General features: G+C 38.3%; 1 protein-coding gene across 4 annotated transcripts in view; it reads left to right on the top strand.

Moving 5' to 3' along the window:
• Nucleotides 1-14,532, top strand: part of BRAF (B-Raf proto-oncogene, serine/threonine kinase) — a 159,388-nt gene that overhangs the window by 70,432 nt on the left and 74,424 nt on the right. For all 4 annotated transcript variants that reach the window (XM_082632467.1, XM_082632466.1, XM_082632469.1 and 1 more), the window contains exon 3: nucleotides 481-744. In XM_082632467.1, coding sequence (XP_082488593.1) covers nucleotides 481-744 — 264 coding nt within the window. The remainder of the gene's footprint in view (nucleotides 1-480; nucleotides 745-14,532) is intronic.

The raw sequence follows: 14,532 nt of genomic DNA, 5'->3' as shown, positions 1-14,532 counted from the left end.
ACACCTCATCTCCTTCTCAACCTCTCTCTCAGTTCTTTAGAGAGAGAGAGGCAGAGAGAAGTATGAAACTTTATAATGCCTACAACTTTTCTGGAAAAACAATTAATAGGGTATTCATCTGTGATGTATTAGTATTTTATCTTATGTTAGATATGTAGTTTGGAATATAAATTGTGATTTGGCCAGAAAATTGCAAATACTGTTTTTTTTAAATTAATATTCATGACTATTATAGACATATATATGTGTGTGTGTGTGTGTGTCAGTTTCTAGATGTAGTGTCTTATAACAAAAGATTTATCAATTTAAAGGTAAAAGTACTAATTTACAATCCTTCCAGCACTTATTTTGTAATTTGTAACACAAAATCGTGTTAGCTAGGTTATAAAGAGATTATAATCAAAGACTTAAATTTCGTATTTCCTTTTGTTACTGTCAGGAAAAAGTCCAGATTCAATGTAAGTCTACTTTATTTTATAGGCCTATGAAGAATACACCAGCAAGCTAGATGCCCTCCAACAAAGAGAACAACAGTTATTGGAATCCCTGGGGAATGGAACTGATTTTTCTGTTTCTAGCTCTGCATCAACAGACACCGTTACATCTTCTTCCTCTTCTAGCCTTTCAGTGCTGCCTTCATCTCTTTCAGTTTTTCAAAATCCCACAGATGTGTCACGGAGCAACCCCAAGTCACCACAAAAACCTATCGTTAGAGTCTTCCTGCCCAATAAACAGAGGACGGTGGTGAGTCAACTTTAATATCATCATTGCTTTTTCTTTGTATTTTTCAGAAAGCCTAGTTGTTGAAAATGAAATGTGATACCCAGTGGTCATGCAAATGTAAGCATCCGTTTCAAACAAGAATGGGAAAGACATAATTATTTGGTGCCTAAGTCTGTGTTCCTTAACTGGAACAAATTGCATTGTTTTTAGTGTCAGATTTGACATTTATACCTGTCTGTCAAACTTGAACCACACTCAAGTCTGAGTCCTAGTGCCAGGGCTCCAAATAAAGGTTAAAGGTTCCCTTGTGAATTCTTAACTATAGACCTGTTCTTATCATAGCATGTGGGGTTCATAATTATATTACCTGTATTATTCAGGAATTCTTAACCCAAGAAATTAACAACTGCTCCTGAAGTGGTAATAGCATTCAGGCACTGCGCAGAAACAAATGCAAACCCTCCCTTAGCCCATATAGGTCTCGTGGAATTCACATACGGAAGGCCTCAATGACAAGGTCAAAATCATAAGTTATAATATGCAAGGAAACAGTCTACCATCAGTGCATTAGAAGACTTAAAAATAGCAGGATTAGATTCCTAAGAAGGAACCAAATAGAATTTCTAGGTGGCCGTAAAATTTAAAACTCAGTGGATGAGTCATTATCTCTGAAGTATTATTACTAAAAATGATTGTGTTGAATGTTAAGCTTCTGGACTTTCCATTTTATAAGAAACACAGGATAAAGGGAAAAGTTAAGCACCATGAGGGAGCAATTAGACAAATTCAGAAGGTGGACATTCTATAAGACAAACAGCCTGGACTCAGTGTTGTGGAGGATAAAAGGTTGGGGATTATTCTACACTGAGTAAGACTAAAGAGACAAAACAGACAAATGCGCTGTGTGATCCTGGTTTGGGGCCAGGGTGGGGAAGAGCCGTAGAAGTCCTTCTTGAGATAAGAAATGTTGCGTGTTGATTGAATATGATGTGTTCTTATGGAATTATTAGTTTTCTTAAGTGTGACAATAGAGATATTTTTATGTAGGAGAATGTCTTTATTCTTAGGAAATACATGCTTAAATATTTAGGGGTAAATTGTCATGATGCCTGCAACCCCCCTCCCACCCCTTTTTTGAAATAAAACTTACATATAGTAAAGTGTACAAATCTCAAGTGTACAGCTCAGTGACTTTCTACATGTGTAAGTGCCTTGCAGACCAAGATATAGAACATTTCTAATGTGAGTGTTCTCTTGTGCTCCCTCAATTCAGTGACCACCTTCAAAAGTAACCACTATTCTGAATTCTATCTCAATCAGTCAATTTAGAACTTACTTTCAAATGGTATGATGGAAACAAAATGTTAAAGAGAGAAAACAAGTATGAAAAAATAATTTTAGGATCTGAGAGAACTTGGATGTTAATTGTACCACTCCTAATTTTCTGTGTTTAAAATTTTTCGTAGTAGAGTTGGAAAAATTCAAAGAACATAGAACAAAAGAAAAATAGAAAGTTAAAAAGAAACAGTTGCCACTAGGAAAAAAAACCTGATGAACATATTCATGCTGATTTGAGGAAGTAGCAAAGGTTTAGAAAAGAACATTCATAAGGTTTTAAACTTTTTTATTTAGGAAACTTACTTATATGGAAAAGTATAAAGGACAATATATTAAACACCTGTGTTTAGTCACCTACAATGAACAAGTATTAATGTTTGTTACATTTGCTTCATATTACACACACACACACACACACACACACACATACATATATAACATATATCCATACATACGTACATACATACATATATTTAGGTTCTTACCTGTCCCATTCCCTTCCCAAACATCCTTCATCCCACCTTGTCCCCCAAGAAGTAGCCACTATGATAAATGTGGGGTACATTCAATCGATATTTTTATATTTTACTACATGCATATGTACCTATAAGCATTTTTTTAATATATAAAATAGTATGATACTGTATGTAATGTTCAACCTCTTGTTCTTTTTATTCAAAATTGTAATTTCAAGGTATACATATGTATGTGTTGATACATATAGGTCTGATTCTTTTCAATTTAACATAGTTTATCCTGACAGACATCTAGGTTATGTTCAGTTTTTTTGTTATTACTAATAGTGCTAAAATATGAACATCTTTATACAGGACTCTTTGTCTACAAGTAATGGGGTATTTCCAAGTTGCAGACCTGTAAGTGGATCTCTCAATGGGAAATGCAGATTTGGTTCAAAGGCTGTAAATACCAGGTGTCTGAAAAAAAATATCTAAAACTACTAAATTAATTTTAACATCTGTGGGGAGGAAGCTCTCAAAGCAGCTTATCTTTTTTGATTTCCTCTGTGTCTAACAATTAGTAGGTGTAATTGCATCTAACATAATGAAAGGAAGGACAGTGGGAACAGATAGGGCAATGTTGGATCCTTCAAAATCATGCCTTGGTTGTGTGATAATTAAAGCAAGAAATGTTTGTGGAATGGAAGAGATAAGGAGAAGCTAAACAAGCTATTCTTGTTTTAGCCAGTTTGAGGAAAAACATGTAAAGAGCACAAAAACGTGTAGGAAACTCTAACTCTCTTACTAGCACAAGTAAGTAGTTTTAATGGAATAGATTGAGTAAAGGGACATCATTAGAGTAAATGCTAGAACCCCAGGGAATACCCTCCCTCTCCCTTTGTTTTTAGCAAAAGCAAAGCAGAAACCTCTAAGATCTGCAAGTGATGAAAGAGAGTTACACATTCCATCCTTTTGTAGACAAGAAGAATACCTGTTGCATAGTGGTTTACAGTTTGTAAAAATGTTCCACCATACTCTCATTTGATCCTCATAGTAACTTTGTGAGACAGAGTACTATATGCAGCAGTATTAACTCATGTTGATAATTAAAATACTGTGTTTGGGCTTCCCTGGTGGCGCAGTGGTTGGGAGTCCGCCTGCCGATGCAGGGGACACGGGTTCGTACCCTGGTTCAGGAAGATCCCACATGCCGCGGAGCGGCTGGGCCCGTGAGCCATGGCCGCTGAGCCTGCGCGTCCGGAGCCTGTGCTCCGCAACGGGAAAGGCCACGACAGTGAGAGGCCCGCGTACCGCAAAAAAAAAAAAAAATACTGTTTAATTTTAATAAAATAGCTGTGAAGTCTGGGACATTCTTGACTCTTCATAAATTCTATTAACTTTTGCCACAGTGAAAGGACTTAATCTGTTGCTAGATAAGTTTTCCCCCTTGGAGGTCTAATGAGGTAATTGATTAAATTTAGTTTTGGTTTTCGATTTAATTGGGACCAGCAATTTAGGAGTAAAAGACCTACCACCTTTATCACTTCTTCTTTGTCAGTTAAATACAACTTGACCAGGAGGCATACTTAATTCTAAAATCGCTTTCACTTTAGGAAGTTTTGGTAGTATATATAGTCAGCCTCTTTTTACTTTAAAAAGACCATGTTATAAGCAGATCATATTAAGTTTTTCCTTTTATTGTGAATTGGTTTAACAGTCTATAATAATAAACTATATTATGACTGGTTTAACAGTCCTAAAAAAGGACTTGGCATCAAGATAAATTATGATAAAATCAGGAAGCTATAAATTTAGATTTATTTTAAAAACTCATATGTTAGCATGTATAATCTGTGCCAGTTTATACAAGGAGATCTCAGTGTATCATGAAGTTTACTTAAAGCATGTAATAAAGTCTGCATTGTAAAGAATTTAAACTAGCAAATTCATCTACTAGCTGAGATAATTAAACATGTAGTAACTGTGATGGCCACCTGAATTTTGATGGCCACTCCTTTAAGAAGGAGTTCTTAAGGTTTTAAGAGAACATTTTATATGGAAAATTTTAAACATACACAAAAGTAGGGTAGTGTGGTGGACCATCATGAATCCATTGATAAAAGATGATTTATATTCACTTTAAAAACTGGTACGTTACAGTTTAGACTGATACATTTTGTTGTGGCCTAAATTTTCCTTTGGCAAATATTCAGATGATTACATTGACTATAGATCTTTGTTCCTTAAGGTAGGATGCTTGTTTTTAAATTATTTTAGAGAAAAGTTATTGCTGCTTTGACAGCCTAATCAGGGACATTTAATTTTGTAATTTGGAGAAGAGGCATTAACCTGGTTCTTTTGAAAGTATCTTTTTAGTCTTTTCAGTCTTAAAATTTGAGACAGTGCTCCCCTTCCCCTTCTCCTTTTTGAATAGGTAACTCTTTTTTTTTTTTTTTTTTACATCTTTATTGGAGTATAATTGCTTTACAGTGGTGTGTTAGTTTCTGCTTTATAACAGAGTGACTCAGTTATACATATACATATGTTCCCATATCTCTTCGCTCTTGCATCTCCCTCCCTCCCACCCACCCTATCCCACCCCTCTAGGTGGTCACAAACCACCGAGCTGATCTCCCTGTGATATGTGGCTGCTTCCCACTAGCTATCTATTTTACGTTTGGTAGTGTATATATGTCCATGCCACTCTCTCACTTTGTCACAGCTTACCCTTCCCCCTCCCCATATCCTCAAGTCCATTCTCTAGTAGGTCTGTGTCTTTATTCCCGTCTTACCTCTAGGTTCTTCATGACATTTTTTTTCTTAGATTCCATATATATGTGTTAGCATACGGTATTTATCTTTCTCTTTCTGACTTACTTCACTTTGTATGACAGATTCTAGGTCCATCCACCTCACTACAAATAACTTGATTTCGTTTCTTTTTATGGCTGAGTAATATTCCATTGTATATATGTGCCACATCTTCTTTATCCATTCATCCGATGATGGACACTTAGGTTGCTTCCACATCCTGGCTATTGTAAATAGAGCTGCAATGAACATTTTGGTACATGACTGTTTTTGAATTATGGTTTTCTCAGGGTATATGCCCAGTAGTGGGATTGCTGGGTCATATGGTAGTTCTATTTGTAGTTTTTTAAGGAACCTCCATACTGTTCTCCATAGTGGCTGTACCAATTCACATTCCCACCAGCAGTGCAAGAGTGTTCCCTTTTCTCCACACTCTCTCCAGCATTTATTGTTTGTAGATTTTTTGATGATGGCCAGTCTGACTGGTGTGAGATGATATCTCATTGTAGTTTTGATTTGCATTTCTCTAATGATTAATGATGTTGAGCTTTCTTTCATGTGTTTGTTGGCAATCTGTATATCTTCTTTGGAGAAATGTCTGTTTACGTCTTCTGCCCATTTTTGGATTGGGTTGTTTGTTATTTTGTTATTGAGCTGCATGAGCTGCTTGTAAATTTTGGAAATTAATCCTTTGTCAGTTGCTTCATTTGCAAATATTTTCTCCCATTCTGAGGGTTGTCTTTCGGTCTTGTTTATGGTTTCCTTTGCTGTGCAAAAGCTTTGAAGTTTCATTAGGTCCCATTTGTTTATTTTTGTTTTTATTTCCATTTCTCTAGGAGGTGGGTCAAAAAGGATCTTGCTGTGATTTATGTCATAGAGTGTTCTGCCTATGTTTTCCTCTAAGAGTTTGATAGTTTCTGGCCTTAACATTTAGGTCTTTAATCCATTTTGAGTTTATTTTTGTGTATGGTGTTAGGGAGTGTTCTAATCTCATACTTTTACATGTACCTGTCCAGTTTTCCCAGCACCACTTATTGAGAGGCTGTCCTTTCTCCACTGTACATTCCTGCCTCCTTTATCAAAGATAAGGTGACCATATGTGCGTGGGTTTATCTCTGGGCTTTCTATCCTGTTCCATTGATATATATTTCTGTTTTTGTGCCAGTACCATACTGTCTTGATTACTGTAGCTTTGTAGTATAGTCTCAAGTCAGGGAGCCTGATTCCTCCAGGTCTGTTTTTCATTCTCAAGATTGCTTTGGCTATTCGGGGTCTTTTGTGTTTCCATACAAATTGTGAAATTTTTTGTTCTAGTTCTGTGAAAAATGCCAGTGGTAGTTTGATAGGGATTGCATTGAATCTAGATTGCTTTGGGTAGTAGAGTCATTTTCACTGTTGATTCTTCCAATCCAAGAACATGGTATATCTCTCCATCTATTTGTATCATCTTTAATTTCTTTCATCAGTGTCTTATAATTCTCTGCATACAGGTCTTTTGTCTCCTTAGGTAGGTTTATTCCTAGATATTTTATTATTTATGTTGCAGTGGTAAATGGGAGTGTTTTCTTAATTTTACTTTCAGATTTTTCATCATTAGTGTATAGGAATGCCAGAGATTTCTGTGCATTAATTTTGTATCCTGCTACTTTACCAAATTCATTGATTAGCTCTAGTAGTTTTCTGGTAGCAAATTTAGGATTCTCTATGTATAGTATCATGTCATCTGCAAACAGTGACAGCTTTACTTCTTCTTTTCTGATTTGGATTCCTTTTATTTCCTTTTCTTCTCTGATTGCTGTGGCTAAAACTTCCAAAACTATGTTGAATAAGAGTGGTGAGAGTGGGCAACCTTGTCTTGTTCCTGATCTTAGTGGAAATGGTTTCAGTTTTTCACCATTGAGGATGAGGTTGACTGTGGGTTTGTCATATAAGGCCTTTATTATGTTGAGGAAAGTTCCCTCTATGCCTACTTTCTGCAGGGTTTTTATCATAAATGGGTGTTGAATTTTGTCAAAAGCTTTCTCTGCATCTACTGAGATGATCATATGGTTTTTCTCCTTCAATTTGTTAATATGGTGTATCACATTGATTGATTTGCGTATATTGAAGAATCCTTGCATTCCTGGAATAAACCGCACTTGATCATGGTGTATGATCCTTTTAATGTGCTGTTGGATTCTGTTTGCTAGTATTTTGTTGAGGATTTTTGCATCTATGTTCATCAGTGATATTGGCCTGTAGTTTTCTTTCTTTGTGACATCTTTGTCTGGTTTTGGTATCAGGGTGATGGTGGCCTTGTAGAATGAGTTTGAGAGTGTTCCTCCCTCTGCTATATTTTGGAAGAGTTTGAGAAGGATAGGTGTTAGCTCTTCTCTAAATGTTTGATAGAATTCGCCTGTGAAGCCATCTGGTCCTGGGCTTTTGTTTGTTGGAAGATTTTTAATCACAGTTTCAATTTCAGTGCTTGTGATTGGTCTGTTCATGTTTTCTATTTCTTCCTGATTCAGTCTTGGCAGGTTGTGCATTTCTAAGAATTTGTCCATTTCTTCCAGGTTGTCCATTTTATTGGCATAGAGTTGCTTATAGTAATCTCTCATGGTCCTTTGTATTTCTGCAGTGTCAGTTGTTACTTCTCCTTTTTCATTTCTGATTCTGTTGATTTGAGTCTTCTCCTTTTTTTTCCTTGATGAGTCTGGCTAATGGTTTATCAGTTTTGTTTATCTTCTCAAAGAACCAGCTTTTAGTTTTATTGATCTTTGCTATAGTTTCCTTCATTTCTTTTTCATTTATTTCTTTTTTTTTTTTTTTTTTTTTTTTTTTGCGGTATGCGGGCTTCTCACTGTTGTGGCCTCTCCCGTTGCGGAGCACAGGCTCCGGATGCGCAGGCCCAGCGGCCATGGCTCACGGGCCCAGCCGCTCCGCGGCATATGGGATCCTCCCAGACCGGGGCACGAACCCGTATCCCCTGCATCGGCAGGCGGACTCTCAACCACTGCGCCACCAGGGAGGCCCATCTTTTTCATTTATTTCTGATCTGATCTTTATGATTTCTTTCCTTCTGCTAACTTTGGGGGTTTTTTGTCCTTCTTTCTCTAATTGCTTTAGGTGCAAGGTTAGGTTGTTTACTCGAGATGTTTCCTGTTTCTTAAGGTAGGATTGTATTGCTATTAACTTCCCCCTTAGAACTGCTTTTGCTGCGTCCCATAGGTTTTGGGTCGTCATGTCTCCATTGTCATTTGTTTCTAGGTATTTTTTTTGATTTCCTCTCTGATTTCTTCAGTGATCACTTCGTTATTAAGTAGTGTATTGTTTAGCCTCCATGTTTGTATCTTTTAGAGATCTTTTCCTGTAATTGATATCTAGTCTCATAGAGTTGTGGTCGGAAAAGGTACTTGATACAATTTCAATTTTCTGAAATTTACCAAGGCTTGATTTGTGACCCAAGATATGATCTATCCTGGAGAATGTTCCATGAGCACTTGAGAAAAATGTGTATTCTGTTGTTTTTGGATGGAATGTCCTATAAATATCAATTAAGTCCATCTTGTTTAATGTATCATTTAAAGCTTGTGTTTCCTTATTTATTTTCATTTTGGATGATCTGTCCATTGGTGAAAGTGGGGTGTTAAAGTCCCCTACTATGAATGTGTTACTGTCGATTTCCCCTTTTATGGCTGTTAGTATTTGCCTTATGTATTGAGGTGCTCCTATGTTGGGTGCATAAATATTTACAATTGTTATATCTTCTTCTTGGATTGATCCGTTGATCATTATGTAGTGTCCTTCTTTGTCTCTTGTAATAGTCTTTATTTTAAAGTCTATTTTGACTGATATGAGAATTGCTACTTCAGCTTTCTTCTGGTTTCCATTTGCATGGAATATCTTTTTCCATCCCCTCACTTTCAGTCTGTATGTGTCCCTAGGTCTGAAGTGGGTCTCTTGTAGACAGCATATATATGCTGTCTTGTTTTTGTATCCATTCAGCCAGTCTGTGTCTTTTGGTGGGAGCATTTAGTCCATTTACATTTAAGGTAATTATCGATATGTATGTTCCTATTCCCATTTTCTTAATTGTTTTGGGTTTGTTATTGTAGGTCTTTTCCTTCTCTTGTGTTTCTTGCCTAGAGAAGTTTCTTAACACTTGTTGTAAAGCTGGTTGGTGGTGCTGAACTCTCTCAGCTTTTGCTTGTCTGTAAAGGTTTTAATTTCTCCATCAAATCTGAATGAGATCCTTGCTGGGTAGAGTAATCTTGGTTGTAGGTTTTTCTCCTCCATCACTTTAAATATGTCCTGCCAGTCTCTTCTGGCTTGCAGAGTTTCTGCTGAAAGATCAGCTGTTAACCTTATGGGGATTCCCTTGTGTGTTACTTGTTGTTTTTCCCTTGCTGCTTTTAATATGTTTTCTTTGTATTTAATTTTTGACAGTTTGATTAATATGTGTCTTGGCGTGTTTCTCCTTGGATTTATCCTGTATGGGACTCTCTGTGCTTCCTGGACTTGACTAACTATTTCCTTTCCCATATTAGGGAAGTTTTCAACTATAATCTCTTCAAATATTTTCTCAGTCCCTTTCTTTTTCTCTTCTTGTTCTGGGACCCCTATAATTGGAATGTTGGTGTGTTTAATATTGTCCCAGAGGTCTCTGAGACTGTCCTCAGCTCTTTTCATTCTTTTTTCTTTATTCTGCTCTGCAGTAGTTATTTCCACTATTTTATCTTCTAGGTCACTTATCCGTTCTTCCGCCTCAGTTATTCTGCTATTGATCCCTTCTAGAGTATTTTTAATTTCATTTATTGTGTTGTTCATTTTTGCTTGTTTCCTCTTTAGTTCTTCTAGGTCCTTGTTAAATGTTTCTTGCATTTATTCTATTTCCAAGATTTTGGATCATCTTTACTATCATTATTCTGAATTCTTTTTCAGGTAGACTGCCTATTTCCTCTTCATTTGTTAGGTCTGGTGGGTTTTTATCTTGCTCCTTCATCTGCTGTGTGATACTCTGTCTTCTCATTTTGCTTATCTTACTGTGTTTGGGGTCTCCTTTTTGCAGGCTGCAGGTTCGTAGTTCCCGTTGTTTTTGGTGTCTGTCCCCAGTGGCTAAAGTTGGTTCAGTGGGTTGTGTAGGCTTTCTGGTGGAGGGGACTAGTGCCTGTGTTCTGGTGGATGAGGCTGGATCTTGTGTTTCTGGATCTGGCCCCGCCTCTGCGTGTAGGTCGCCGGAGGGCGCCTGTTCTTCACTCAGACAGGACGGGGTTAAAGGAGCAGCTGCTTCGGGGGCTCTGGCTTACTCAGTCCGGGGGCGGGGAGGGGTACGGATGCGGGGTGAGCCTGCGGCGGCAGAGGCCAGCGGGATGTTGCACCAGCCTGAGGCGCGCTGTGCATTTTCCCGGGGAAGTTGTCCCTGGATCCCGGGACCCTGTCAGTGGCGGGCTGCACAGGCTCCCAGGAGGGGAGGTCTGGAGAGTGACCTGTGCTCGCACACAGGCTTCTTTGTGGCGGCAGTAGCATACTTAGCGTCTCATGCCCGTCTCTGGGGTCCGCGCTGATAGCCGCGGCTCACGCCCATCTCTGGAGCTCCTTTAAAAAGCGGCGCTCTTAATCCCCTCTCCTTGCGCACCAGGAAACAAAGAGGGAAGAAGAAGTCTCTTGCCTCTTTGGCAGGTCCAGACTTTTTCCCGGACTCCCTCCCGGCTAGCCGTGGCGCACTAATCCCTTTAGGCTGTGTTCACGCTCCAGTCCTCTCCCTGCACTCAGCCCGAAGCCCGAGCTTCAGCTCCCAGCCCCCGCCCGCCCCGGCAGCTGAGCAGACAAGCCTCTCGGACTGGTGAGTGCCAGTTGGCACCGATCCTCTGTGTGGGAATCTCCACTTTGCCCTCCGCACCCCTGTTGCTGCGCTCCTCCGCGGCCCCGAAGCTTCCCCCCTCGGCCACCCGCAGTCTCCGCCCACGAAGGGGCTTCCTAGTGTGTGGAAACCTTTCCTCCTTCACTGCTCCCTCCCACTGGTGCAGGTCCCGTTCCTATTCTTTTGTCTCTGTTTTTCCTTTTTTCTTTTGCCCTACCTAGGTACGTAGGGAGTTTCTTGCCCTTTGGGAGGTCTGTGGTCTTAGGCCAGCGTTCAGTGGGTGTTCTGTAGGAGTTGTTCCGGTAATTCTTTCATGTGGTATTTACATCAGGGGATCTTGTTTCCACCTCTACTTCTTTACATCCAGTTTCCCCTGTACCTTTTAGGTAACTATTTTTATTTGGGTAGGTGTGTGGGTGTGTGTGTTTTCTGGGTTTCTTCATGTAGCAAGAAGAAAATAGAAAGATATATTCTTATTTCTCCACTCCTCTTCATACACACAAGGTATCATACTGTATATATCATTCTGTATTTTGCTTTTAATGTTTATATAGGCTATCTTGGAAAATTTCCATTTCCACATATAGCATGCTTAAATATCCTTTTTTATAGCTATAGATTCCATTGTATAGATGTACTATAGTTTACTAGTTAAATTGTGGTATACCAAAAGTAGGCTTCCTTGATCAAAGAGAAATTTACATTTGTAATTTTGATAAGAAACTTTCAAATTTTGCTTCACAGGTTTTGCTTAGTCTTGCACTGCTGTCAACAGTGTATGAGATGCCTATTTACCGTAGCCTCGTCAACAGAGTGTGTTGTCAGACTTTTGTATTTTTGCCCATGTGATAAATGAAAGATATTTTGGCAAGTTTGAGTTTGCTTTTCTCTGAGGTTGAACACCTTTTCATAAGTTTGAAGGCCGTTTATATTTCTGTTTTCCTGAACTGTCTTTCATGTCCTTTGCCCGTTGATCCTGATCTCAATTTTTCAGGAGCTCTTTATATATCATGAAGATTATATGCCTCTTATATAAGTTGCAAATATTTTTTTCCCAGTTTGCATTTGTCTTTTGACTTTGCTTGTATAGTCATCCCTCAGTATCTGCAGGGGATTGTTTCCAGGACCCCCTGAGGATACCAAAATCCTTGGATGCTCAAGTCCCTTACATAAAATGGCATAGTATTTGCATATACCTATGCACATCCTCCTGTATACTTTAAATCATCTCTAGATTACTTATAGTAGGCAAATTTAAGTTTTGCTTTTTTGGAACTTGCTGGAATTTTTTTCTGAATATTTTTGATCCTCAGTTGGTTGAATCCATGGATGTGGCACCCACGATATGGAGGGCTAACTGTAGTATGTTGTGTGTGTTTTGCCATCTAAAAAGTTCTTAGTTATGTGTAGGTGAATTTAACATTTTTCTTTTATGGCTTCCAGACTTTGCATCATAGATTTATCAGCCTTCTTCACTTGAGGTTATAAAGGAGCTTGCCATGTGTTTCTTCCAGTTCTTTTATGGTTTGTCCCCTCCTTCCTTCAACATTTAAATATTTGATCCATTTGGAATTTACCCTAGTATACAGTATGTAGTATGGGTGAACCTTTTTTTCCTAGATTGGTTCTAGTAGTTCCAACATCAGTTATTTAAAAGTTCATCTTTATCCTATTTCAGATGCTGCCTTTATTTTGATTTTCTTTATGTGTTGGAGTCTGCTTTGGTCTTTCTGTTTTATTCTGTTGGTCTGTCAGTCTGTTGAACAGGTATCATGAAGGAACAAAAATGAGCCTACAGAAGTGAATGAAGGACTGATAGGTGACTTTCCCTTGGTGATAAGAGTGGAAAACCAAATTTTTGCCTACTGATGAAACATATATACACCTTGGAATCAACCTGTTCAGAGAAGCATAAGGGAGCATAGCTATATTAGAAGATGGCATTACAGGAGTGCATGAGGGGAATTACCAAAGGAACTGAAAGGTTGATAGCCCCAGCCCATTGATGACCTCGTATGCCATATTAAGGAATTTGAATTTTGTCCTATAAATAACTGGAAAATTTTGAGAAGACTAATGAAATATAAGGTTATATCTTAGAATGGGATTCTAAATCTGAGTTCAGTGGACTCCTCAGCAGTCCATAATGGGCTTGAAATTTTATGTTCCAGAGAGAGTATCTAAGGCTTTCATCAGGTTCTCAGAAGTATTTGACACGCACACATGTTAAGAATGCCTTCTTTAGAAAGATTTCACTGATAACATGGGGATAGGATAGATTGGATGGGGTTTAAAACTAAAGATTGGGTTGCCAATCAAGAAGTTTTTGCTTTAGAGTAGGCAGAATATGAGTTGCAGAGGGAAAAAGTAAGCTTTCCCTTCTGTTCATTATTTCTGGAAGGTATGGCCATTTCTCACGATTTGCAGTAGTTATGTTCTATACATTCCCTGCAAACACTGAATTAGTGAATACTGAACCACTGCTCCTAGGAGAAATGCAGAATTACTGTTATAAATGAGCCAAAGATGGCCTCTGTATATTGACCCCTAGATTGTTTATTTCTTCACAGCCGACTGGGGTCCATTAGCTTAAAAGTCACCTGGCACTTGTCTGCAGTATGAGAGCTAGAAAAAGAAGGCAGTGTCACCTTGATTAACCTCAGCTGGGAAAGTATGCCTTGAGCAACTCAAATTTTTCAGTCCTCTGCGCATGTCTGCAAAAGCACTGCAAGTATTGATTTTGGGGTTACAAATAAATTTTAGCAAACAGACAAATTTGCAAATGCAGAGTCTATGAATAAAGAGGATCAACTGTACCAATCCAGTCTCTTGAATATTTCCAATGATGAACCTACTCCCTCATGGTAAACTTTTCCCTTGCTGGATAGTTTTAACGGTTATATTGAGCTAAAATCTGCCTCCTGTGTTTTCTAATCTTAGGTCCTAATTTGGCTTTCTTGATTGTTCCCCTTTAATATACTGTTTGGATTCAGCTGTCTTATATTCATTTTCACTCCATTTTCCCCCTCTAGCATAAGTTTCCCAATTTCTTTGGAACCTTTTGGTTTTGTAAGTACTTTAGTGATTTAAAAGAATGAAACCTTTAATTTTGTTATTAACTAACATTTCCTCTGTCTGCACTCCCCTCCCCCCATAAAGACTGACCAACCTGAACTCCCATTGCTTCACTTTAGTCTACACTGTGTTTGTCAGTCCTTTTTCAGTTTAAAGTTATTCGGATTAATATCTGGGGAGATGGGTCACTGGCAGAAAAGGCCAGGATAGAGCTAACTTCAAATATACAGAAAGATTCTTATCTCTATTGTCAGTGCCTCTTTTCTCCCCTCTCCTAATGTCATCTCT

Source organism: Mesoplodon mirus (assembly GCF_964341445.2).
Source record: "Mesoplodon mirus genome assembly, chromosome: 9".
Lineage (NCBI taxonomy): Eukaryota > Metazoa > Chordata > Mammalia > Artiodactyla > Ziphiidae > Mesoplodon > Mesoplodon mirus.
Note: the sequence above shows the minus strand (reverse complement) of the source record. Positions and strands in the feature narration are given on the sequence as shown.